This window comes from Peromyscus californicus, unplaced genomic scaffold (genome assembly GCF_007827085.1).
Source record: "Peromyscus californicus insignis strain IS unplaced genomic scaffold, ASM782708v3 Scaffold_22__1_contigs__length_63687245, whole genome shotgun sequence".
NCBI lineage: Eukaryota > Metazoa > Chordata > Mammalia > Rodentia > Cricetidae > Peromyscus > Peromyscus californicus.
Genome location: NW_026294525.1, coordinates 19,381,280 through 19,406,944, shown reverse-complemented (window position 1 = coordinate 19,406,944; position 25,665 = coordinate 19,381,280). Strand labels below are relative to the sequence as shown.

The 25,665-nt window shown below is 39.5% G+C and overlaps 1 protein-coding gene across 8 annotated transcripts in view; it reads left to right on the top strand.

Annotated features, from left to right (window-relative positions):
• Adgb (androglobin) overlaps nucleotides 1-25,665 on the top strand; it is a 136,153-nt gene that overhangs the window by 53,226 nt on the left and 57,262 nt on the right. For all 8 annotated transcript variants that reach the window (XM_052751008.1, XM_052751010.1, XM_052751009.1 and 5 more), the window contains 10 exons: nucleotides 2,044-2,138; nucleotides 6,905-7,079; nucleotides 7,978-8,068; nucleotides 13,836-13,965; nucleotides 14,247-14,280; nucleotides 15,579-15,753; nucleotides 16,851-16,914; nucleotides 18,788-18,890; nucleotides 21,150-21,291; nucleotides 23,493-23,607. In XM_052751008.1, the coding sequence (XP_052606968.1) occupies nucleotides 2,044-2,138; nucleotides 6,905-7,079; nucleotides 7,978-8,068; nucleotides 13,836-13,965; nucleotides 14,247-14,280; nucleotides 15,579-15,753; nucleotides 16,851-16,914; nucleotides 18,788-18,890; nucleotides 21,150-21,291; nucleotides 23,493-23,607 (1,124 nt within the window). The remainder of the gene's footprint in view (nucleotides 1-2,043; nucleotides 2,139-6,904; nucleotides 7,080-7,977; nucleotides 8,069-13,835; nucleotides 13,966-14,246; nucleotides 14,281-15,578; nucleotides 15,754-16,850; nucleotides 16,915-18,787; nucleotides 18,891-21,149; nucleotides 21,292-23,492; nucleotides 23,608-25,665) is intronic.

The window sequence follows — 25,665 nt, the reverse complement described above, 5'->3', positions numbered from 1 at the left end:
GGGAGTTCAGGGTCATCCCAGGATACATAGCAGGTTTCGGGCCAGCCTCAGCTTTGTCTTGGCACCTTGTCTCACAAGTCATAAAGCAAACAAAAGGAAATTGTTCCAGGAAGGGCTTCAGAAGTTCCAGTGTGTAATGTTGGGTAATGGAACATAATTTAGGCCAACATACTTTTATACATAAAGACGTTAATATCAAAATTTAGAAGGAAGTTAATGTGATGGGTGGTTTTATGTCTCCATTGAGCCATGGGGTACTCAGAAATCTGGGCAAACATTTTGTGAAGATGCTTTTTGGATGATATTAATATTCAGATCAGTAGGCAGAGTGAAGCAGCTCATCCTGTCTCCTGTGAGTGATCCTCATCCAACAGGTAAATTCTGGATATGAAAAGGCTCACCCTCCTCCCTGCTGAGTGCCTACAGAATCAGACGAAAACACTGACCTACCATTCTTTCTTTTTCTTTCTTTCTTTCTTTCTTTCTTTCTTTCTTTCTTTCTTTCTTTCTTTTTCTAGATAGGGTTTCTCAGTGTTGCCTTAGCTGTCCTGGAACCAGCTCTGTAGACAAGGTTGGCCTCAAACTCTCAGAGATCTGCCTGCCTCTGCCTCCTGAGTGCTGCGATTAAAGGCATGGACCACCATGGCCCAGAAACACTGACCTTTCTTGGGACTGGAGTTGTCTTTAGACAGGAACTACCCATTGCTTTCCTTGGTGCTGCTCTAGTTGCCTGACTCATCACGTAGATTGGGTGATAATTACGTGGATCAGCTCCTAATAATCACTCTATTTCTGTATCAGTTCTGTTTCTCAAGTGTGACAGGATTAATGCAGGTGTTGGTACTATGACTTAATGTGCTGGTATAACAGATACTAAAACAATGGGATGAATTTGCAACTGAGTGATGCATGGATGCTTGGAAGAGTTTGATGCACAGCTGAAAAAACCTAAATGGTTGGTAAGGATTCTGTATGTGACAGATGCTGTGGGACAACTCCTAGCTGTAAACAAGGAAGATGTAATTTGAAAGGGAAGGGAAGGCAATTCTTACTGTAAATTGGAAAGGAGGTTACCAGAAGTGTGTTCTAGTGTTTTGTAGAAGCAACTCGTGAACAGCGACATTGAGTATTTACCTGAGGTGGTTTCTCAGCACAGTGTTGGGCATGAGGCCTAAGTTCTTTACTATGAGTAGTAATATATGAGAGAAGGGAGGTGAAAGGACAGAATTGTAAACCAGAAACCAATAAAAACTTGAAGACTAGAAAAAAATTTCAGTCTAACCTACAACAAGAAAACTTGTAAAAGAATGCCAAGGATGTGGCTTGAAACCACCCATAAGGAAGTTACTCACCATGGAGATCAAGTCCAAAGAGGAGGGTGTTATCCACACAGAGGCTATCTTTTACAAGAGACACAGATAGGATAAAGGAAGGCTGTTGGTCAGTAATTCCACAGGACCAGACCATAGAACTATTTGGCTATGAATGAATATGCAGGTAAGTCCTCAAGGTGATCAAGAGGTAATCAGGACTGAATCTCACCAGGCTCCCAGGACACAAGGCTGTTTCCCATTCAGTTGCAGAGGATGAGCCCTGCTTCTTACTTTTAGTAAACCCTACTATCCATGCAAAGAGCCAAATGACAATTCGGACTTTGGGTTGATGCTGAACTGAATTAGAGCTTTTGGTGCTCTTGTCCTGGGTGAAAGGAATTCATGTATGTTGAGACATAGTTTACAGAGGAGCAGAGCATTATGGAGGATATTGTTTCTCCTTTAAACTGATATATTGAAGCTATAACCTCTACTGTAAGTGTGTTTGGAGATTCTTTTAGGGTGGTAGTTAAGGTTAAATCATAAAAAAGAAAAGATACCAGATATATTCTCCCCTCTCTTATTTCCTTCCCTTTCTCCTTCCTTTGTTTCTTCCTCTCTCCCTTTTCCCCGTCTTCTTTTCCATCCCTCCCATAAAAGAAGTCACAGTGAGAAAGTAACTGCATGTTCACAAGAATGCTCATGGTCCAATATATGCTTTTTTCCCCAGGTTCTTCAGCAATACAGTCCCCTCATATGGTTGTATATGCTACCTTTACACCACTCTATTTGTTTGAAAACAAGATCTTTACATTGGAGAAGATGGTAAGAATTCAAAACCAAGAGATACCATGTCTTTATGTGTGGTGGGGAGGTACATGGCTGCTGCACTAAGGGGCTGGCATATCCAAAATTGTCTCAGTTGTTCATAGTACTATCTAATTATATAAAGGTAAAATACGGTCACATTTTATTTTAAAATATTTTTATATTATGTACAAAAGAAAAGATAGAGGAACTATACATTTCAGTAAAACTCATGTACATCATTCTTGATTAATAATAACTTTTCAGTGACTCAAATACACATATGTTCTTAAAGTGAAATGATATATATGAATTTGCACTCAGGCTGGGGAGCCACAGCCATGACCTTCTTGCATCATAAAATAATGCAGAATAGCCGGGTGGTGGTGGCACACGCCTTTAATCCCAGCACTCAGGAGGCAGAACCAGGCGGATCTCTGTGAGTTCGAGGCCAGCCTGGGCTACCAAGTGAGTTCCAGGAGAGGCGCAAAGCTACACAGAGAAACCCTGTCTCGAAAAACCAAAAAAAAAAAAAAAAAAAAAAGATAATGTAGAATAAATGCTACTTGCTTTTAAACAATAAATTTAACCAATAACAAGAAATTTAGTAAATGTAGCCAAATGCAATACAACTAAATTATGCATAGTATAAACAATCAGGCATAGGCACTGTATCTGCTGGTATATGTTCTTTGATTTCCTTTCTATGCATATGTTCTATATTGAACTCTATACTTTTGTTCAGTGAGGAATCTAATTTTACATTCCATTTGGAAGCCAGCTTTTTGTTTAATAGTTTTCTGTATGGTGATGCATTTTCATTAATGTTTAGTGATTATTTAACATTTACGGAATTCCACAATATTTTGAGCAACCTTTTGTTCTTTGAGGAAAAAAGCAAATTTTCTCCTCTTATAATAATAACATCAAGTTCCTACACAGTTTATTTAGACTAATGTTGTCATACATTGAGGACTTGTTTCATCCTGACCCCATATAGGGAACTTAGACACATAGCACCTTACCACTGGGGTTCTCTATGCTGTAAAGTCACTAAAGTGTAAGGATAGTGGGTACACTGATACAACTGTGCATAAATACCCATTGTGTTAGAATTGAATTTTAAAATGTTAATGAGAAGTAGCTTGAAAAATAAGTATTCCAATAGGTTCATTGTTGCCCCCCGTGTCCCGTTCATCTTTTAGATTAGCCCAAGAGCCTGATACCATCATTTCAGAAGCTGTTATTACTACCAGCCAAAGTCTACTGCATAGCAGTAGTAACATAAAATTGATAGAACACAATGTGGTAGCATGTGCATAGAGACAGAGGCAGTTGCTGTTCTTTTTAATTCAAAGTTTAACACAGCCATGGTTGAACAGCACAATCAGAAATTTTCACACTGTCTGGAAATCAGAAGCTCCCCACAATCCAATGTGTGTTCACACCTTCTCTCAAGTCAAGCCTCCTGTTGACTTTAGGGTCAGTCTCCTCTTCCCTGACATGTGTCATGGGTACCATCTCAGATGTTCTGAATGGTAGAGGTGCAAGGTATGGATCACTAAAGACATCAGCCACATTTTGTGGCATGTCATGTCTCATATCCAAGAGATATGCAAACTGCTTATTAAAACTGTAACCCTCAATGCACATTAATTCATGTATTATAATACATATATGTGATGTATCAAGCAATGTGCTCTGATCTTAAGGTATAGAGATGAGTAACATAGTAGAAATTCCTCACCGCAAAGCTCAGAGACTATAATTAAGTTGACAACAACAATTAGAAAACTGTTATACTGGAGTAATGGCACAAATGACTACCTACATGAATGAGGGGGAAAAAGCAATGTGTGTGTGTGGGAGGGACAAGACCCAAAGCATGAACCTTCCCCCTAATTGGCAGCTAGAGAGGTCTTCCCAAAGGAAGCTAACTGTTTAACCTGAGGTGTAAGAAGTTAGGCTAGTAAATAATAAAAGGTGTGTTCAAAACTGAGAGATTAAGTTGGAAAGTCTGCAGGGCAAGGAGACCACATAGACCCCTTTTTCTGGGAACTAACAGAGATTTGGTTAATTGTAGAGAAGTTTCAGAAGCAATTCAAGTTATAAAACTAAGGACAGAATATTATTTACAAATCTTTTTCTTTTTCCCGTAGACATGGTGTGGCCATGTAGTTCAGGCTGGCCTAGAATTTGTGATATTCTTGCCTCAGTCTCCTGGGTGCTGGGAGCACCTGTGTACCACACCACCAGTCTAAACCTTCCTTTTGGGTGCTGTACAGGGCTTAAGGTGCCAAAGACTCTGGAATCAATCAATAGTCTGTAATGCGATTAAAGGACCTGCCCATCTTTCACCATCTGTCTGGAGTTTTGTGGTTCCCTATACCACCTGTTGGTTAGTTTAGATTGACTTTCTATGAGGTTGATCTAGTTCCCCTGCAAATAGCAGACTAGAATAGAGAATATAAATACACTATTTTAATCATAAATCCATGGGAAATGGTTTCTTCCCTATTGAAATTTTGTAAAATGGAGGATAGCACTAAAGTTACAACCCAAAAACATGTTAAGATCAACACACAGAGTTAACAACTTGAATTTAGTTAAGAAGGATTGTAGACTACAGAAGAATGGAACAAAACTTCACAAACTATCCAACAACCCTCCTCATGATGAACTCACCCTATGTGATCCAACACCCGTCCTCTCAGGCATCCTGAACAGTTTGGATTTTAGAGGAATAAGCTTCCCCCACCTTTCAACTCTGATGCCTTCTTTTAGAGAATTTGAAATAAAATCGGGGAGGAGTGAAGGGGTCTTGGAAAACAAAATTTCTAGTATATGTTTTTTTGTGTGAATCATTCAACAGAGATTACTAAGTACCTACTCAATCTTGAGGATGCTATTCTAAATCCCTCTTTACCCCTAATTCTTCTCTAAGGACTTTTGAGACCCTTTGGTGAGGTTTCTTATGATCAAATTTTAACCAGAATTTGTGGCATTACTTTCTTGATACACAAGGATTGATTTTATTTTCAATATATTGTGTATTCACACAATATATTGAAAATAAATTATGAGAATTTGTCATTTTAAAATTTATCATGTTAAATCAGGCCAGTCCTTTAACAGATTATTGACCTGTGGCATGGAATTAATACCTTGTTTTGTTTTTTCAACCAACATTTTATATTTTCACAATATTTTGTTTTATTTTATAATGTTCTACAGTTCCCAAAAGGAATTTTTTTAGACTAAAACATTGATTGTTATTATGAAAGAGAGAGACACACAGAGAGACAGGAGGACTTAGAGAGAGAGAGACAGCAAAAGAGAGACAGAGAAAGTGTCTCAAAATTATTCTTTGTAAAATATCTAGAATTTATTCCATTTATAAGCATTATTTTGAATATGGCTTCATTCCAGATATTATTAATGTGTAGCCCTTGCAGTGATGCCCTCAAGCCCTTAAATTCTCCCCAAGTTTCCAGCAGATTACTCTTGAGCATTGATTTGTTTTTTTTTTTTTGTTTTTTGTTTTTTTTTGGTTTTTTGAGACAGGGTTTCTTTGCGCCTTTCCTGGAACTCATTTGGTAGCCCAGGCTGGCCTCGAACTCACAGAGATCCGCCTGGCTCTGCCTCCCCAGTGCTGGGATTAAAGGCGTGAGCCACCACCACCCCCCAGCTGATTTGATTTTTAACACCTAACAAAATAAAAGTTGTCAGGAGAAGTTTACTCTTTAGATGCTGTAGGCAAATATTGGTTTTAAAGGTACTTTACAAATTACAGAAATTTTGGATTTTTTTTAGAAAATTGGTAACAGTTTATAAGAAAAAATGTAAAGCCTTTCTCTCTTCTTAGGGTACTTTTAAAATCAGGGTATCACTTTTCTCTTAAATTTGAATTGTTTTCTATACCGTGATTAGAGAAACCAATCATGTAAAATCATTAGAAAGAAAATTGTTTCTGGAGGAACTGACTGTAGTGTGGTTGGTATTTTGTTATTTTACTTTAAATGTTAAAGCAATCTGTGGTAGGATTATGGATCGATTCAACTTTCTATCTTTGTCTCTGTCTCTGTCTCTGTTTTTCTGTCTCTATCTCTGTCTCTGTGTCTGCCTGTCTCTCTCCTATAACATACTTCAGGCAGCATTTAGGAAACACAGTTCTGTTGAAATAATGTTCTTATGTATTCCAATGAAAGCAGCTTCAGAGCTGAAGGTTTGCTTATGGGACCTCTCTGCCAGGACAGCTTCTGTCTCCACTGTCAATGCCTTCATTGTCTCCAGTGATGGGGAGACTTCCTTAGAAAAACCCACTTTTTCGAGACAGGGTTTCTCTATGTAGTTTTGCACCTTTCCTGGAACTCACTCTGTAGACAAGGCTGGCCTCGAACTCAGAGATCCACCTGCCTCTGTCTCCCGAGTGCTGGGATTAAAGGCATGCACCACCACCGCCTGGCGAGTTTTTTGTTTGTTTGTTTGTTTTTGTTTTTAATGTTTAGATAATCAAAACTGGTTTCACAGCTTTAACCTAGAAAATACTGCCTACAGACTTTCATAGTCTCCCTGACATTTAAGCTCGAGAATGGCCTAATCTTTTCAATAAGCAAACACGGTCTCAGGAAAACTTAAAGATGCAAATAAATATAAATGTTAGTGTCATTTCTATTAAAGGGTAGAAACATTGGTGTCCCCATTTTTCTATATTGGCAAAAGTGTTGTTCTTAGATACAAGAGGTGATGAAAGATTCATTTCAAATCTTCTTTCCGTATTTTAGGCGAATTCTGCAGAGAAACTTCGGGAATATGGGCTTTCCCACACCTGTAGCCACCCTGTGCTGGTGACCAGAAGTAGGTCTTGTCCCCTTGTGGCACCCCCCAAACCTCCTCCCTTACCTCCCTGGAAACTCATTCGCCACAAAAAAGAAACGGTCATAACAGATGAAGCTCAAGGTATGTGCCATGTTGCCTTATGGTCTAATTTACTCTTCTCTGGGGGCTTACCAGTGTCTCCCACGGAAGATGGTATGTGCGGAGGTAAGCCACAGAGCCCTGCACCCGAAGCTACTCAACTCATGTCCAAATTATATATTTAAAAAACTAAATATGCATCCTGTACTTTGGCCTTGTGGACCCATAGTGGCAGTGGACTATGCTAGGGCTCATCAGATAGTTGTCTTTCCTCTATTAGGTTTAATATGTAAAGTGAAAACTTAACAAAAATGGGAAGGGAGTTTCATTCTGAAGGATAGTGCAGAATGATCAGAGGGACTTTGCTACCTATCTGAGCCTTGTTTCTTTTCCTGTTTAACTTTGGGGTTCACCGTAGTGATGTGTGCTGCTCTCCTTTCTCACTGGGAATTTCTTACTTCTAAACTACCTTAATACTTATGCATACACACAGTCCAGTCTCAATCCACTGTTTCCTTGCTGTTCATGGCACGTTCTCTTCTTCTTCTGCTATAGTCCTGTGAACCAGCTCATATTCCTCTGCATGTCCTAAGTGGCTGTGTTGAGGTTGTTAATTGAGGGATGCCATTTTTTAAAGAAAACATTTATATAGAAAGTCATCCTTTCACTTAAAGTATCAGCAAATGCAATGACTTGTCTAACTTCACCAGCTGAGATACTGTTCTACTCTCAGCCTTAAAAGAAACTGGCTATAGGCAAAAGAAAGCTAACATTGGCAAGATCTGTAAACTATTTCACTTAATAAAATTTGAAATGTCTCTGTTCATTCCTATTTAACTCCTTTGAAATCCCTGGGTAAACATGTGCTCTGACCAGCACTGCATTAGATTCTGAAGGATTCTGGAAGTGTACCTCACACTTCCCCATTGGAACTTTTCAGATGTTGTACCAAAGAAGCCCGAGCAGTTCCTTGAGATTTCAAGTCCATTTTTGAATTATAGAATGACTCCATTTACAATTCCAACAGAAACGTAAGTATATGACACTTTCTCCAGTACATCTTAACTTTGCATCTGTGATGTATGTGGTTAGAAAACACACTTAATAGGAAGAATGTTTAGAGAAAATCAAAGCCAAAAATATATATGCATATTCTCACAGCCTATTAAAGGAGATGCCTTATAGCTCGTGATTACATCATTTCATTTATTATCAAGCATTTTGTTTATATTTTATGTATGAGTATTATAGGATAAAAGTTTGATTTCCCCCTAAAATGAAATGCTGAAGTTCTAACCCTCGGGTGGCTGGGTTTGTTAGAAATGATATTTAAAGGTGTTATATGAGTTATATGGTTAAATGGTTTAAAGGTTATATGGGACTCTGATCTGTTGACTTCTGTTTGTGGGGAGATTCCATGAGCTCCTGGTCTTATCTGTAAATTAAATATATGGATACAGAATGCTTGCAAGCAGAAGTCTTATTTAGAAAAGGAAGCAAAAGTGTGCATGACTCTTTACTGAGGAAGTCACGGAAGTGGTTGCCTGCACAAGATAAAAACAGTCAAAATTGCATCATGGGTAAGGGAGACTCACCAGGCCCCATTCCTAGCTGAGAAGCATTGGCAGTTGATGGCTGAGAGAGGAAGAGTCATTTTTCTTTGCTGGTGTGGACTCTGGGTGGTTGCCGGAGTAGATGGCCACACAGCCATACATATGGGCAGTGATTTTTGAACTCAGTGGGTTCTCAATAAAAGAAGAGGACATTAGGTTATGAGGGAGAGCTTTCTAGGTGTAGTTGGAGGAGGGGAGGGGAGGGGAGGCAAATATGATCAAAATGTATTCCACGAATGTATGAAATTCCCAAAGAATAAAATTAAGTGTTCACACTAGAAAGCAGCACGGCTGACCTCATCATGAGTGATAACAGTGCTGGGGAAGGCTGAAGTGGCATTTTTGTGAGTTAGTGAATGTTAATGGAGAGATTATTTTAGACAGAAGCTACTAAAGTATCTCTTCATCTGATATAAATTAGATCTTGGGGTTTCATCAGCCCAAATCATATGCAGCTGGTGGCTGGAGTCAAGATTTGTGCACAGTGGGATCAATTTTCTCATAGACTGGTCGTTTAGAGAGCAAGGTTGCAGGAATGCACATGCCCTAGAGTTAGGTGGCTAAACGTGGTTTTTAATGTCTGGGAGAGTATTCTGTGAGCTAGTTACCTCTTTTGGACTGAACAAGAGGAATTCACAGTTGATCTCATTAGCAGCAAAAAAAGAGGGAGTTTAATGGTGGGTTTGTCTATTTCCCCTGACTCCTGATACCCTGCCTAGAAACCCTTTCTCATTCACTACTCTCAAAATACTAGAACACAAAAATAATCCATCCACTTTGTAGCAGTGACAGCCTTTCCATTATCGTCCAGTAGCATCTCCTTTTTATCTGAGACTTTAATATTCTGTTAAGCACTCTCTTTACCCCCCATATTTGCACCAACATAATCTTGAAAATTATTTCCATATTCCCTGAAATTAGGGCTTTCTCTACACTTTCCTGTTCTTTATGGTCTAGCACCCAAATCATCTTTAACAAGACAGCGATGTAGGCATTTTTATAAAGTTCCTTAAAACTCTTCTAACCTCTACCCAGTTCTAAAACGATATCCACAGTTTTAGGTAGTTGTGGCAACAACTGGATTCTGACCATTCATTTTCTGTTTGAATGTGGACTGTGGAAACAAAATATCATAAACCTGTGAGCATACATCTAGGTCCTGGAAGCCTGGGAGTTCAAGATCAAGATGCCAGTTCTTCTAATGTGTGGAAAGGACCTTTTTCCTTAATTAGTCTGCCTCCTAGTGTGCTGGAAGTGACACCCAACCTCCCAGGAGGCACAAGTCTCTTCTATAGTCTTTGCTTTCATCCCAATGGCCTCCCATGGTCAGCTCCTAATACCATCGCCACAGGATGAACACAGGAACTTGACTTGAACTCACATTCAGAGTATAGCATTCCCTGCCCCTTTGTGAAGCCATATGCCCAGCTCTTCCCCAAGAGGATAACCCATGGAACTATTAAAATACGTTTCTGGCTTTTATTTCCTCTCTGTATGAAAAACTTCCAAATATCTATTTCTACATGTTTATCTTACTGTTAGCTTTCTAGATATATGGAAGAATATTGTGATTTATTTTCCATCCCCTCTGCATTTTCCAGTTGAATATAAGTTTTGTATCAATATTGTAAAATTTTGATATTTACTTCACAATACTGAGGATTTGACAAGTACTTCTACTCAGTACATATTGAGTGAAAATTAACTTGTGGCATCTAAGTCATTCATAAGCTTTTTATTGTCTTCTAATTTGATAGCAGTAGTCACATATAACTGCATATTTGACTTATTTGGGCACTTTTAAAAATGTTTTAAATTTTGGAAACATTTTATTAGAAATATTGAATAAGAGAAATTGCCTTCCTCAGGGAAGAGTCCCCCCACTCCAATTGGTTATCTAAAATCAAGTGGTCAGCCTTGAAATCATATACAGACAATTAACATTATATGGACTAAGCAGGTTGTATTTCTATATTTAGGAATATATATGAACATATTTATGCATATATGCATATATATTTAGCATGAATTTGAGAGAGCTCAAGGGGATTGCACCTATAGTCAGAGAGCAGAGACAGACGGATGCTGGTGCTCAGCTTCTTTCTCCCTTACGTTCAGTCTAGGACCCCAGCACATTAACTGATGCTGTCTACAGCTATGGTACCTCAGTTTAACCCAATCTAGAAACTTCCTCACAGACATCCCCAGAAGTTTTTCTCCTTAGTGATTGCAGATCCTGTCAAATTGACACCATTAATCATCACAGGCTGTGGTGGATGAATATGCTGTCAGATATAGTTCAATCTTTCTTAGGATACATCATGGGCTATCTCCATGATAGAAATAGAAACTGACAAGAAAAAAAAAGCAGTCATAATTTAAATACTCAACTCTGTATGTTCTACGGTTAGGCACACTTCATACCAAAGCCAGTTAAAGTTAACTTACACTGTCTTACTCTGGTTAAGTTTTCTTAATTTTCTTAGTTAGCTTACATTGTCTTACTCCATTTAATTTTAACACACCAGGCACATTCTCAACATCATTTACCCTTCCTTGTGTTTCTGTCATGTTTGGGGGAGGAGTTGTTTATTTTTTGTTGTTGTTGTTTTCTTTTTTATTAATGCTTTATTGTGTTTTCAATTACTTTTATACTGAAAGTTCTCCAGAGAAACAGAGTTAATATGTGTATGTCTAGATGATAGCTGGATTGATGGTATAAAAGCCAGGTAACTTCTTGGATGACATAGAGAACTAGGAGGTCATCAGTGTAGCTAGCCAAGTCTGAAGCCTTAGAAGTACAGGAAGCAGCAATGTGACTTTCATTTGGCTGAAGGAACAGTGGTGCCACTGTACAAGTCCTGGAGTTCAAAGGGCAGACCCCTGGGGTTGTAATGTCCATGAGCAGGGAAAGAATAATCCACAACAGTAGTTCTTAACCTTCCTAATGCTGCAACCCTTAAACAGTCCCTCGTGCTGTGACTCCCAACCGTAACATTATTTCATTGCTTCAAAACTGTAATTTTGCTACTGTTATGAATCGTAATGTAAATATATGATATGCAGGATATTTGATAGGGGGTTGCAACCCACAGGTTGAGAACCATTAGTCCAGGCAGTAGAAAGTAGTCATGTTTCCTCACCTGTTGTGTGCTGTTCATGCCTGCTGCTGACTGGACAGTGCCTACCTACGCTGAAGGCAGAACTTTCCCACTCAGCCCACTAATGCCCATGTTAATCTCCTCCAGAAGTCCCCTCACAGATACCCTCAGAAGTGATACTTTACCAGTTATCTAGGCATACCTTAGTCCAGTGGAGTTGACACTGGAGATTGTTCATTACATCTAAGATTTTAATTTGCCATTCAAATATACTTTGCAATCTTTGATCTTTTATATGACTGCATTTACATACTAATTAAAGGTTTATATAAAAACCTGTAGCTGCTTGACGCCAGAACACATTTTTCTGTTGTTCTAACTCTTTTGGGGGCCTGCCACTCAGCTCTTAAATAAATCACATATGGAGGCTTATTCTTAAATATAAATGTCCGGCCTTAGCTTGGCTTATTTCTAGCCAGCTTTTCTTAACTTTAAATTATGCCATCTATCTTTTGCCTCTGGGCTTTTCCTTTTCTATTCCTGTATACCTTTCTTTGTTTCTTACTCCATGGCTTGCTGTGTAGCTGGGTGGCTGGCCCATGGAGTCCTCCTCCTTGTCTGGCTACTTCTTTTTCTCTCCAGATTTCTTCTTCTATTTATCCTCTCTGCCTGCCAGTCCCCACCCCATTTCTCTGTCCTGCCTCACTATTGGCCATTCAGTAACACAGCTTACAGAGTTAAACAAATACAACATAAACAAAAGTAACACACCTTATAATAATATTCCCCAACATTTTCCTATGTGTTTTTTTCTATATGGCTTATATTATTATACCAAGCCTTTAAGAATCTCTATGTTTATAAGGACACAAATAGATTGATTTCATAGCCCGAGTTCTCCAAGTTACTCCCATACCTGATTTTTCTGTAACTGCTTTTAGCTTTAATATTTGATTAAGGTAGATAAAATTCTAATACCCAGAAACAGGCAACCATCATTTGATTGGTTTCCACTAATCTATTATCCTCTGTAACCTGTTATGAATTCATTCCCATATCCAAGCTCTGTGACAAAGCCAAAGGCAAAGGCCTGTGAATGCCATTGACTCTCTGTGGAAGACATGTCGTAGACCTGTTCTGCTGTACAATCAGATTTCTTGTGTTAGCATAAGAGCAATCAACAGGGAGAATGACTACTGTCATGATTGCCTTTCATACATTCCCCTGCTGTAGCAGCAAGCTTGCTCATTCTTGGCTCATGATTTTGAGACAACTGGAGTCTCATAAATATGTTTCTGCTACCCTCTAGTGGAAGTTGTATGTAAGTAAGAGAATTCAATCTAACTGAACATGGGGTGGGGGATCCTAGTTCATGAAGTCTACATGAGTAAAAATGATTTTTCTTTTGCTTTTGAGACAGGGTCTCAGTATGTGGCCCTGGCTGACCTAGAACTTTCTATGTAAGCCAGGCTGGCCAAGAATTCACAGAGATCCACCTATCTCTGCTTCCTGCATGCTGGGATTAAAGGCGTGCACCACCATGCCCTGCTATATGTGGAAAATTTGATTTTATCTTTGAAACAGTTGTATAAAATACAGATACTATGATAGACATATCATGTGCCAATGAGATTCGTGCTACAATGATGCTGTTTTGGACCATGTCAATGACTTCTTGAGGAAGTGACTTGGGTAGAGACTATGAAAGTCACACTTAGAAGCTAAATGCTCACAGTTCAGGATTAAATGTCCCACACCAAGATGTTTTATCCACACACACTCTGCTAGTTCCACTAACGCTGTAATCAAATCCTGTATTTTAATCAACAATTCACATCTTTGAAACAGTGTCCCTGGAAAATGTTTACAGCAATACATCGACTGATAGAGTGGTGGTCTAGAAAGTAGTTTAAATGTTATCAGAGGTGTCCTGTGACGTGCTTTTCAAAAACTTCCTTGTAAAAGGAGAAGAACAAACTTAACAGAACCAGAGCTTTCTCTTGTTGACAAAACTAAGCATATTCATGAGTCACTGTAAGTCAGATGTGGCAGGAACAGAAGTTTTGTGGGTTTTTCTCCACTAGGCATTTCGTACAATCTGTCGTTAAGAAAGGGACACCTCTGGGATCTGGCCTTCCTCCCCTCGTGGAAAATGAGCTAAGTGTAAACACCAGCCAAGGCGAGATGAGCACAATAACCGGAAACCAGTCTCAGGTACTGACTCAACCCTGAATCGGGCAAGATTTATCTTAAATAGTGAACTCTCTTGTATCTGCAAAGTGTGCACACTCCACATCTCAGCAACATAAAGAATTCCATTAACCCCCACACCTTGTGTATCTGTGACAATTTGAAAATGGACTATCCTTCCACTGTGAAAGTCCCCCATGTGACCCTCCTGGTTCACATTTACTATATACCGTGAAACAAGCTGCATGCTTTCCTAATTTTGGTAATTGTGTATATACTTCTAATTGTTCATTTTCACTTTACAGGTTAATGTTACATTGCAAACTATTCCTGGAAGAGGTAAATTAGTCATCCCCTCATGTCTTTGCTTCCCTACAGATAACAAAACACACAAGAATCTTGCTTCTAAACAGACTTAGTTTTCCCTTCTCCCACATCAGCCTCCCATATGATTTACTAATTTTAATCTACTCCAGACTAGAAACATGTGATAATTTCAAACTAAAATAGAAATGGAGGAGGATGAAATTAAGGGTCTGTGAGTAAAGTGCATGTGATCATTTTATTTTGTTGTTTTATTTCACGTGAGACAGAATCTTGCTAAATTGCCCAGACTGGCCTTCAACTCACTGAGGTCCAAATTGGCCTCAGGCTCTTAATCCTCTAGGTCACTGAGTTTACAGGTGGATGCCCACAAGTTCATGCCTTTTAACGCATGAGTGTTGTGGTCCAAATACCGAAAGCATTGCCAGTTCCTGTTGCTAACTAAAGACCTAGCCAAGACTAAAATCCAAAAGAAATGTCACATACATGTATATAAGATGTTGGTTCAAGACTCTACATGAGTTTTGTGACAGTGTTTGACAAATATAAGCTGTGGTTATACAGTCACTGAGTTGAGTAACTAAAGGGCTGGCTGAACACATCAGGGGTAACCAACCTGTCATATTTTCACTTTGTCTTCTATACTCTAAACTGTCCCTCTTCCTCCCCGCTCCTCCTTCTTTTTTTTTTTCCAAGATGCAGTTTTTCTGTGAAGTTGTGGCTGTCCTAGAACCAGGCTGGCCTCAAACTCACAGAGATCTGCCTGCCTCTGCCTGCGATCGAAGGTGTGCACCACCACTGCCTGGCTAAGCTTTTTTCCCTAAGATTTATTTATGTATTTTATGTATATGAGTACTCTATTTGCATGTATGCCTGCATGACAGAAGAGGACATCAGATCTCATTATAGATGGTTGTGAGCCAAACTGTGGTAGCTGGAAATTCAACTCAAGACCTCTGGAGGAGACACCATTGCTCTTATCCACTAAGCCATCTCTCCTGCCCGAGGACGTTCCCTTCTTAAAAGAATCTCTCCGAAGCAGATTTTAAGAACATGAGCTAATTAATCTCTGTCGTAAAAAACATGTTCCCAAACTTACCAGAGAGATTTTAAGTTTCCTGGATTATAAATTCTAAGTGTGTGAACTATACCTTCATAAACCTTAAACCTACATATAAGTGATAATCTCACTGATTTCCCCTAACTAGGATTTGAAATTGAAACACCCCTGCCATTCATTTCTCCACCCTTTAACAGCCTGCCACTTAACAGTGTGAGATATGCTTGACCTAGTTGTCCTCTCCCCTTCCCAGATGAGCAGACAGAGCTGATACTGGGCGACACCCACCCACCTGAGGGGTTAGAAAGAGATTTGATTAGCCTGACCACGGCGACACAGGACAAGTCACAGGAGGACTTGGGAACAATAAGTGAAGGTGCTTCCAGAGAAATGTGGTTAGATTTTGAAGACTTTTGTGTGTGCTTTCAGTAAGTATTCAAATGCCGTGCAGCTAGCTAAAGTTTCCTAAATAAATCCCGAGCCATAATACCATACAAGTTCACAGCAGGGTCTGTTTCTTTATATTTTTTGTTGGTCATATGATCTATTGATTCTTAACTATCATTCAAAGAAGGAAAGTAAGTATCAGCTGGGAGCTAGCATAATATCAAATACAATTTTTTTCTTTTTTGTTGAAAATAGATTCTTCTTTCATACAATACATCCCAACCACAGTTTCCCCTCCCCCTACTCCTCCCAGCTCACTACACCTCCCTCTCCCCCAGATCCTCTCTCTCTCTCTCTCTCTCTCTCTCTCTCTCTCTCTCTCTCTCCATTTCCTTCTTAGGAAAGAGCAGGCCTCCAAGAGACAACAGCTGAAAAGAACAAAACAAGATACATTAAGAGAAGGCAAAAACCCTCATATCAAGACTGGACAAGGCAATCCAATGGGAGGAAAAGAGTCCCAAGAACAGGCAAAGAGTCAGAGATACATTGGCTCCCACTGTTAGGAGTCCCACAAAAACATCAAGCTAACAGCCATAACACACATGCAGAGGACCTGGTACAGACCCATGCAGGTGCCGTGCTTGCCCCTTCAGTCTCTGTGAACTCATGTGAGCCCTGCTTAGTTGATTTGGTAGACCATGTTCTCCTGGTCTCCTCCATCCCCTCTGACTCCTACAATCTTTCCTCCCCCTCTTCTTTGGGGTTCCTAATCTCTGAGGAAAGGAACCCAATAGAGATTTCCAATTTAGACTCTCCCTTCACATAATGTCAAACTGTGGGTTTTTGTACCTGCTCCTATCTGCTGCCTGAAGAGAATAATGAATGCATTGAATATCCGTCCACATAGCATATTAGCAACCAAACTCCATTCTAGTCAGGCTCAGTTCCTTCTCAAATACTTGTTAGTTAAGATGGGTTTTCCCCACTGAGATTATTTTGTCTCTTTAGAACAACAAATGCAGCAGTTTTTTTTTTTAGAAGTTTTTCTGCCTATAATTATTTAAGTCTAGGAAGCTAAACAGATAGTACAAATTTGGTATCTAATGCAATAACCTGTTATAAATGTTCTCTTTTCTAGCCACATATATGTTTTCCACAAACCAAGTTCTTATTGTCATAATTTTCAAAAATCAGAATTCAAGGTAAGTGCATTAAGCTCTCCTTTTTATGTGAAGGTTTATGTAGAGTGACCTTACTTAAACATACTTTTAAATGTCTTAAGTGTTTCTAAATCTTTTACGCAACTATTTTTGATACATCAATCTTCAGTTTTTTAATCACCCTTTGTCTAGACCATAAAGGACGCTTAACTAGTTTGTATCCCAGAGTCATCCATATGGTTGGGATATAACTGAGATAATGTATATAAAACACTTAGAAGAGTACCTATCAGTAAACAATGGTATGTTAGCTGTCACTTATGAAATAGAGTTCACACTTTATGAAACCCATCAACCCTTTTAATATGTGTGCATATGTAGTAACATGGTCAACTGTTCTTTGTTCTAATGTTGTTTTTGTAAAGTGATGGTAAATAATAATTTTTTTCCTTTGAAAATGTCAACTTAGCAAAATAAAGTGACTTGCTTATGTAACTTTCACTCCCATGAATGTTTATAATATACATGGTTATGAGAAAATGATAGTTTTTTTAAACACTGGAGCTCAAAGTTTCCCATGCAGCCTGAGAGGACAGGTTGGCTATGGTCTGAGGCCAGGCTTTCCAGCTTTAGTCACTGATCCTGCCAGCTTAGCACAGAGCCAGTGGCCACAGCACACCTCACAGATATTCTCTCAATGCTCAGTGTGAGGATGGGTAAGAGACCTTTGAAAGTCATTCATGAATGGCTTTGGGGACCACCAATGCCCCAACTGCTAAACCTTTAAAAATGAGCCCCTTGCAGAGACTACTAATAGACACATGTTAGGCTGGAAGATCCAAGGTCCTTCACACTCAAATAGTGAGTATTTGAAACAACTGTCAATAACATCTGTATGTTGCAGTTTAAATGAAATATAAAATAAATTGTTGAATGGTAACTAATAGAAAATATTGGAGGATCCAGTGATTTAGATCTTATGCCAACATTTCTAGCAATCGTTTCATAGTTTATTGAATAACAAGTTTTCCTTTTTTACAGTGTGACTAGAGATTCATCCTTCCTATACTAACTGGTTGTTTAAATGTTGTGGTAAAGTAGCACTTCTGTGACCTACTTCTACAGCTTAGTGACAACTAGATTTGTTGAGTATGCTTATGTTTGCCATCATTCAAAGTCACATTAAAGAACTGTGGAGTTGAGAGGTAATAACAAGGCAGTGGTCATGAGTACAGAGAGAAAGTCAAGCTTGGTTTTCAACCCTGGCTTTGCTACCTACAAACTTGGTGCCTTTGGCAACCCACTTATCCTGCCTTGCATTTTCTTGGGAATTGGGACTACTCATATTTCCCTATAGAATGCACTGAAGTCCTAACTATGTAGCTGTATATGACTCTTTCCAAAGAACTCTGATCTGACCAATCACTTTACTCTATCCCTAAAACAAAACCTCACCCTGGACATCAGCAACCCATGGTTATATTTCTGAAGATCTTGTGAGAAGAATGAAAAAAGAGGGTTTTGGGGGGACTACCTTTTCCCATGTAATTCTCTGCAAAATGCCCAAATGAATCCCTATTAGGCAATTTCATTTGGTACCATGCTCAATCTGTGCCTTCTTGCCTGTCTGTAGCCGACTTTCTGCCCTCAGCCTGCTCTCTTTCTCACCAACTTCATTTCTGGAATTGGCACTTCCCCTAGTTTTGTTTATGGAGAAGAATTTTCTCATTTGGCAGCCAGACTCTCTGAAGTCCCAGACCCAGTGGCCACAGATTATTGTTTGGATTTACTTCATCTTAGACCTGTAATGTATTGGTTGTGGTCCATAACATGCAGTAAGTTTCTCACTCTGTGAACTACACTGTCACTAACAGGGTGGACTGGTAAGCTTGATGACTGGTCTGATTTCTTGCAGTTCTCAGAGGAACGGGTGCCCTACTATCTGTTTGTGGACAGCCTGAAGCCCATTGAACTACTGGTTTGCTTTTCTGCTTTGGTGCGCTGGGGGGAATCTGGAGGTAAGAGGGTTCTAAGAGTGCGATCGTCTGGATGCCCAGAGCACAGGTGGGCTAGGGACCATGTAACAATAAGACTTCTAGTCAACAGGTGATGAAACGGTCTGTGCAGCTTGTCGAGCGGTACAAAGGACTGCCCCTGCCACCACCTCTACTGGGCCGTGCTCCTCCAGCACTGCAGACCGTACTGACTCAAGCCACCTGATTCTCTCTTGGTCGCAGTCTCCTGGTCACGTCCTTGGCATGCTCAGTCTAGCTTTTCTTCTCACCTCTCCTTGTCATCATTCTTATTTCCTTTGTTGTTTGATCTGACAATGATCAGAAATGGTCTTTTCTTTAGCCCATGTTGGCTTCTTCTGTGGCTTGTGGCCCCCTTTCCCATCAGGTCATGCACTGGAGGCGTGTCCCCCAGTGTGACGATGTTCAGTTAGAGAGATCTTTATGTGTTAGAGGCTTATGGGAAATGACTAAGTCCTTAGAAGTGCTGCACATGGATTGTGTTAATGCTGGTCTCAGACTAAATTAATTAAACAAATTCTCATTATATCTCTCTCCAGTGTTTTCTTTCTCCAGACTCTCAGCCTTATAATTCTTGACTCTAACAAGCCCTCCAACCATCTATGCTATACCATTCGTTATGGGTCCATCACTCTTTTTGTGACTTCTTTCCTCCTATTCCAGTATAAGTTCTCTGGACAACAACTGCAATTACATATTTTTGTGTACCCTATAAGACATGCCCAGCCTTTTGACATAGTGACATCTACAAAGGCCATTCTAGGGAACTATGCAATCCACTTCACAGAAACAAAAGCTCATAGTGTTTTAGGTAAGGGAATGATTTTGTGTTAGGCTGCAGACATATCTTTAGCTGCATGTGCCCCAGGGACCACAGGTTGAACATGCTGGCTAGTAAACACACTTGCCTTTATACTTACCTCTTTCCATCTACCTTTCCTGATAAGCATTCCAGTATTAAACTCAACTCTCTGCTGAGTCTTTGGCTGCAAAAGAGCATCTGAATATGACTGGGCAAAGGAGCACCCCTCCTGGCCAGCCCACTCAACACTGAAGAACACAGATCTCAGCAAGGACCCCCCCCCCCGGCCGCCGGCAGTCCCGAGAGGGCTTTGTTCTGCCACTCTTCTCACTCAAGACTGCTTCAAACTTGAAGTCTCCCTTCTTCAAGTCTTTCACATCTACTCTTATTCTCCTTCATTTTCAGTTGAAAGCTGTGCTGCTGATTTCAGTGAGAAAAACTTCCTGAGATCCTAACAGGCCTTGTTTCTTTCTTTAGTGGGTGGATTTCCCTGCTTGTACAGACCATCTGACACATACACATAATCATTCTTTGACTCTTTGGCCTATTTTGTTAAAGCTTATCTTTGAGTCAAGTTAACCATGTCACAAATTATAGCTGATCAACAAACATCTCCCAAATACTCAGGAATTGAGTATTCTGACGATATTAAAGGCGAGGGTTTTGTGCTTCAGTTTGAATCCCAGCTGTCTTGAATGGTAAATATTACATGACAGGTGACAAATAAATATTCATTTAATACACTTTCTGAAATGTAGCGATCTCGGGTTAATACATCTCCTTTGCTAACAGCTCTGAAGCCCTCATGTTTTAAGACATTGAAATTCTACATGCATGAGGACACTGTGACCATGCACCTTTATCCTGAGAGTTTTTTGGAAGAAAGGCAAAATTCATTGTGTTCTCACTCACTGATGAAAAATAATTATTGATGTACATTTAAAGGAAAACTTACTTGATTAAATTTTTGTTCCTTGCAGAATTTGAAAGACAAACGTTTAGCTAGACAAGGGAATATTTTGATTTTAATACCATCTTGGAAATCTCTTATCATTCTGGATAGTATACATTTTTTCCCCATTAAAGTTGCATCTGGGAAGATATTCTAATTGTGCACATAGAGATGATAAATTAATAGTAGCCGACTATGATGAAATATATCTGCATGGCTTCCTTTTCTCAGTTTTCTCATCCTAGTTTCTCTGCCTGAGGAGATGATTACGAAGAGCAATCTGGGCAGGGAACAGCTTAATAGCTAAGCTAGGCGCTATTTCCCATACTTCCATACTTAGCTTCCGGCATTTCAGGAATGCTTTTAGAATATCATAAATACTCGATTCACCTTCATGATTATGTCTGTTGCTGCCGAACAGAGAGCAGCGCAAGTGGAGGCTGGCTGTCCTTCCACAATCACGTTTCAACACATCTCCCTTCTCCCAAAGCCTTGACAAAAGACAGTCCTCCCGTGGAACCCGGCCTCCTGACAGCTGAAGCAATCACCTGGAAGTCTCTGAAGCCTCTCAGTTCAGTGTTGAGGATCCACACCTATGCCACGAAGGCCGCCATGGTGCGCCTGCCTGTCGGGTAGGGTCTGGCTTCATTTTCTTGTGTTTGAGTCTGTTTTAGACTGTTGACTAATGAAATAAGCAATGGAAGTTCTACATTATTATTCTCCAAAGTGATTGGATAAGGCACCGTCCGTCATTGGGATTCTTGACAGAGTAGTCTACCAATGAATGACATTCTCAGGGCCACACTGGATGCTCTTTTGGAAGGCTCATTGTTGAGAGATCTGAGGCTGAATATGTAAAGAACATGGCTTAAACCTGCTTAACCCAGAGGTTTCTAAAATGAATCCATCAACAATCTCTCTCATGGGCTCATAAGTCTTACTAGTCTTTAGCAAGAATTCTGTTTGATGTAGGCATACATGGTACTGGCTACATTTTGATCATAAGGCAACAGGAAGTGGACTGAGACACTTGAAGGTATCCTGAACATAAGAAACCTAAAATTCTGCCCCCACAGAGACCTACTTCCTTCAACAATGCCATACCCACTCCAACAACCCACACCTCCTAATAGTGCCACTCCTTGTGAGATTATGGGAGCCAATTATATTTTAACTACCACAGATGCTGAGAAGCTAGACAAAAATTTCTCCACCTAGGAAAAGCTAACTTTGAGTTATCTAGGAAAGATGTGCTAACAAAAATTAGTTAAGATATCTTAAAATCAGGACAATTTGATTCAATTGTTGTGAAATACAAGAAATAATTTTACAAAACTTTATTTCTTATGTTAATTAAAGTCTTCTCTCTCACTGTGTGTGTATGTGAATGTTTGTAAATATACTTAATTATAGGTTTGTGTATATAAGTGTGAGTTATTTCATGTTCTGTTACGATTTGTCTCAGAGAATTAATGAAAATATTATTTCATTGGTGTTAATTATTGACCAAGAGAAGCTGAAAATTAAGTAGAGGGTAAGATATATTTCTCTTTTATATTGTTCTTCAATAAACTTTTGATATGTTCTGCAAAAAAAAAAAAGAATTCTGTTTGATTTCATTTAAATTTGATCCACTTGGATTGTAAAGAGAATTTCTTCCCACCAACTGGAAATTTCACCTGTGGTGTGTCTTTGTTAGGTGTTATCTTTAATTATGGTAAAATTAGGCAAACACATCACACTCAGTGTTTGTAGGAAATGACACACAATGGACATGTTTTCTTGATTTTAATATGTAAAATTAGGAAGACTGTCTTATATTTCAAATGGAAAATATTCTTACTAGATTTTTTCCCCTGAAGTTCAATCTATGTGATCATGTGCGATCAGTGAAAAGTTATGGGCTGTGTGCAGAAAGCAGATCCCAAGCAACACAATCAAATGCTAAAACAATGTGTGCTGTGCACCTAGAATTTCTAGAAAATAATAAAATTTTTAAAAAAATCATCATTTCTCAATCTAGACTCTGTATAGAGAGGTTCTCCAGAAATCAAATTAATTCCATGAGACTGTCTAACTCAGTGGTTCTCAACCTTCCTAATGCTGTGACCCTTTAATACAGTTCCTCCTGTTGTGGTGACCCCTCAACCATAAAATTATTTTGTTGCTACTTCAGAACTGTCATTTTTACTGTTATAAGTAAGCCATAATGTAAATATCGATGTTTTCCAATGGTGTTAGGTAACTCCTGTGAAAGTGTAGTTCCATCCTCAAGGAGGTCATGACCCACAGGTTCAGAACCACTGATAGAACTTGACACACCAAGGTTAAGGGATTTAAAAAGGAGCGTCATACAGTTGCATCTCCCCACACAGACCCCAAGCCATCAGTGTGTTCCAAGCGTTCTCTTAAAAGTCTAAATAGCCGTAACCAAGGAAAGTGATTGTCTCTGTTTTCAGTGATACAGACACTAGATAGGAAAAAGAGAATTCACATGTATGAAATTATGTGTTTGTGAATCTGCAAAGCTCTATACTCACATGAGAAAAATACCTACAATCCTCTTTAGCAGCACAGTATGTGGGAGGCATCTTCAGTGTGTGAAAGTCTGTCATTTTGTCTAATTATTTCTGTCTTCAGCAATGAGTAAAACACAGATTTCATGATATCTGAGGGTGAGAGTGGAAATCCAAAGGTAGTTATTCCATCTGTGCATATATATATATAAACTCTTCACTAACTTTTGACTCCAAACTCTGATCAAGCAGCTAGCAGAGGTAAAATACATTCAACAGAAGAAGCATGATCTTTACATGGTGTTCATTCTCTCTAGGAGGCATATGCTACTCTTCAATGCATATTCTCCAGTGGGACATGCCATACATGTCTGCAGCATGGTGGCATTTGTCATCGGGGATGAAGATGTTGTACTGCCCAACTTTGAGCCGGTAAATATCTTGGCAAACCTCCTACCTTCTCTCTGGTTTCAAAAGTTTAAACTCAATCTTATTTCAATCTTTTAACTTTATTTAGCTTACCCCCTCCTTGTTTAACCTACTAAACTATTCATATATCCTTTAAGAAAGGTTCAAATGTAATCTGTATAATTATCAGTCTAAAGTCTGCAAGGTTACAAACACAATTCTTCACCAACTACTGTGCCCACATCTACTCTGTGGAGTCCTTAATTTCTGTCACTGTCTCAGGTAGACGCATTGTTCATTTGGAGGCATAAAGCACCACTGTAGTCCTTTTGAATGCCGTTTATAATGTGAGCATTCCTTTCCTTTCCATCCTTTCCTTATGCTGAGGAAAATAGAGTATATCTCCAGGATTCAGAATATTCTCTGTGGCCTCCTGGAAGCACTCATCACCTCTTCCTCTTCCCTCTCTCTTCCTGGTCTTTCCTCAGTGTTCTTGTTCCTTTCTCTGCTCTGAAGAGAAAATGGGTGCAGCAAGTCCACTAAGAACCTTTCTTTGTTTACAATGTCTTCTGTCTATGTGTGTGCCTAGGGGAGGTTAGAATTTGTATTTTCTGCTGTATGACTCCTGGTACTTCCTCATCTCTGAGAACTGTAGTAGCACTTTCTCATTGGGACTTCCAGCCCCCAAATAATGGCACAGAGATGTATTCTTTATTATGAAAGCTTGACCTTAGCTTAGGCTCATCCCACTATCTCTTATAACTTAAATTAACTTATTTCTATTAATATACATTCTGCCATGTGGGTTTTTACTTCTCCTTCATTCTGTATGTCCAACTCCCTCTGTGTCTCTGCTGGTGTAGATTCACCATTCTGAATTTCTCTATCTCCCTGTAAGTCCTGCCTAACCTCTTCCTGCCCAGCTACTAGCCATTCAGCTCTCTGTTAAAGCAATCAGAAGGCACCTTGGCAAAGACACGGTGTACAAAAACATTATCCCACAGCAAATAACTTTCGTTAAAAAAATCAAGATGAAATAAACTAAAAACCCAAGAAAACAAGCTAAAAACTCCAGACAGAGCAAACATGGCATTCTCTAAGGTAGCCAGAATACCTTGTGGCAACACAAGGGTTGAAGACTGGCCTTACTTTGTCTAGGCAAAAGAGGTGCAATCAATTCTCCAGTGTCATGCTGCTTGTCCACAGTCTGGGCTGGGTTCTGGAAACAGGTGTTGCATCGAGGCAACTTGCCCAGTGATCAGCATTGCCATAATCCAGGCAGAGACATCGTAGTGACCTGTAATCTAGTTTGGAGACCTTGGGTCACTGCTAGAATCTGGGAGTTTTTGTCTGATACAATAAGCTTTTTTGTTGTTGTTGTTGTTGTTTTTCAAGACAGGGTTTCTCAGTGTAGTTTTGGTGCCTGTCCTGGACCTCACTCTGTAGACCAGGCTGGCCTTGAACTCACAGAGATCCACCTGGCTCTGCCTCCCGAGTGATGAGATTAAAGGCATGCGCCACCACCGCCTGGCTACAATAAGCTTTTTAATCAACATTTTAAATGCCATATTCTGCAGATCTCTGGAGTACTTGAGGGCTGTCCAGGTATATCTGAATAGACAAACTTTGTTTCTAGTTACGTGTTTTAAGATCAACCCTGAAAACATATGCAAGGGACTGAGTAAAGCTGTAATCCCTGTAATCAATTACGTCAGTCCTTAGCATGACTACAGCTAAAGAACTTGATTATTTTTAAAATGACTAACTGTTTACATGTGATCTCTAACAGTCTACAAAAAGTAGCCTTAAAAACAATGATTTTTGAATTGAAGATCTTCTAGTATCAAATATGGGTTCAGTATAGAAACCACAACGAAATGGCCATTCCATGAGTAAAACAAAACAAGTTTGTACAAAGCTGTTAAAGCTGTCTCCTGGGAAGGCAAGGAAGTGACAACGGAAAGATCCCAGGGTGAGATGGGGACAAGAGATAGGGGTGAGTTGGGGTGTGGCTCATGAGCAGGGACTGAGAGAGCCTAGATGCTAGCATTGCCCATAACAAGTTCTAAGGCACTACAGCCC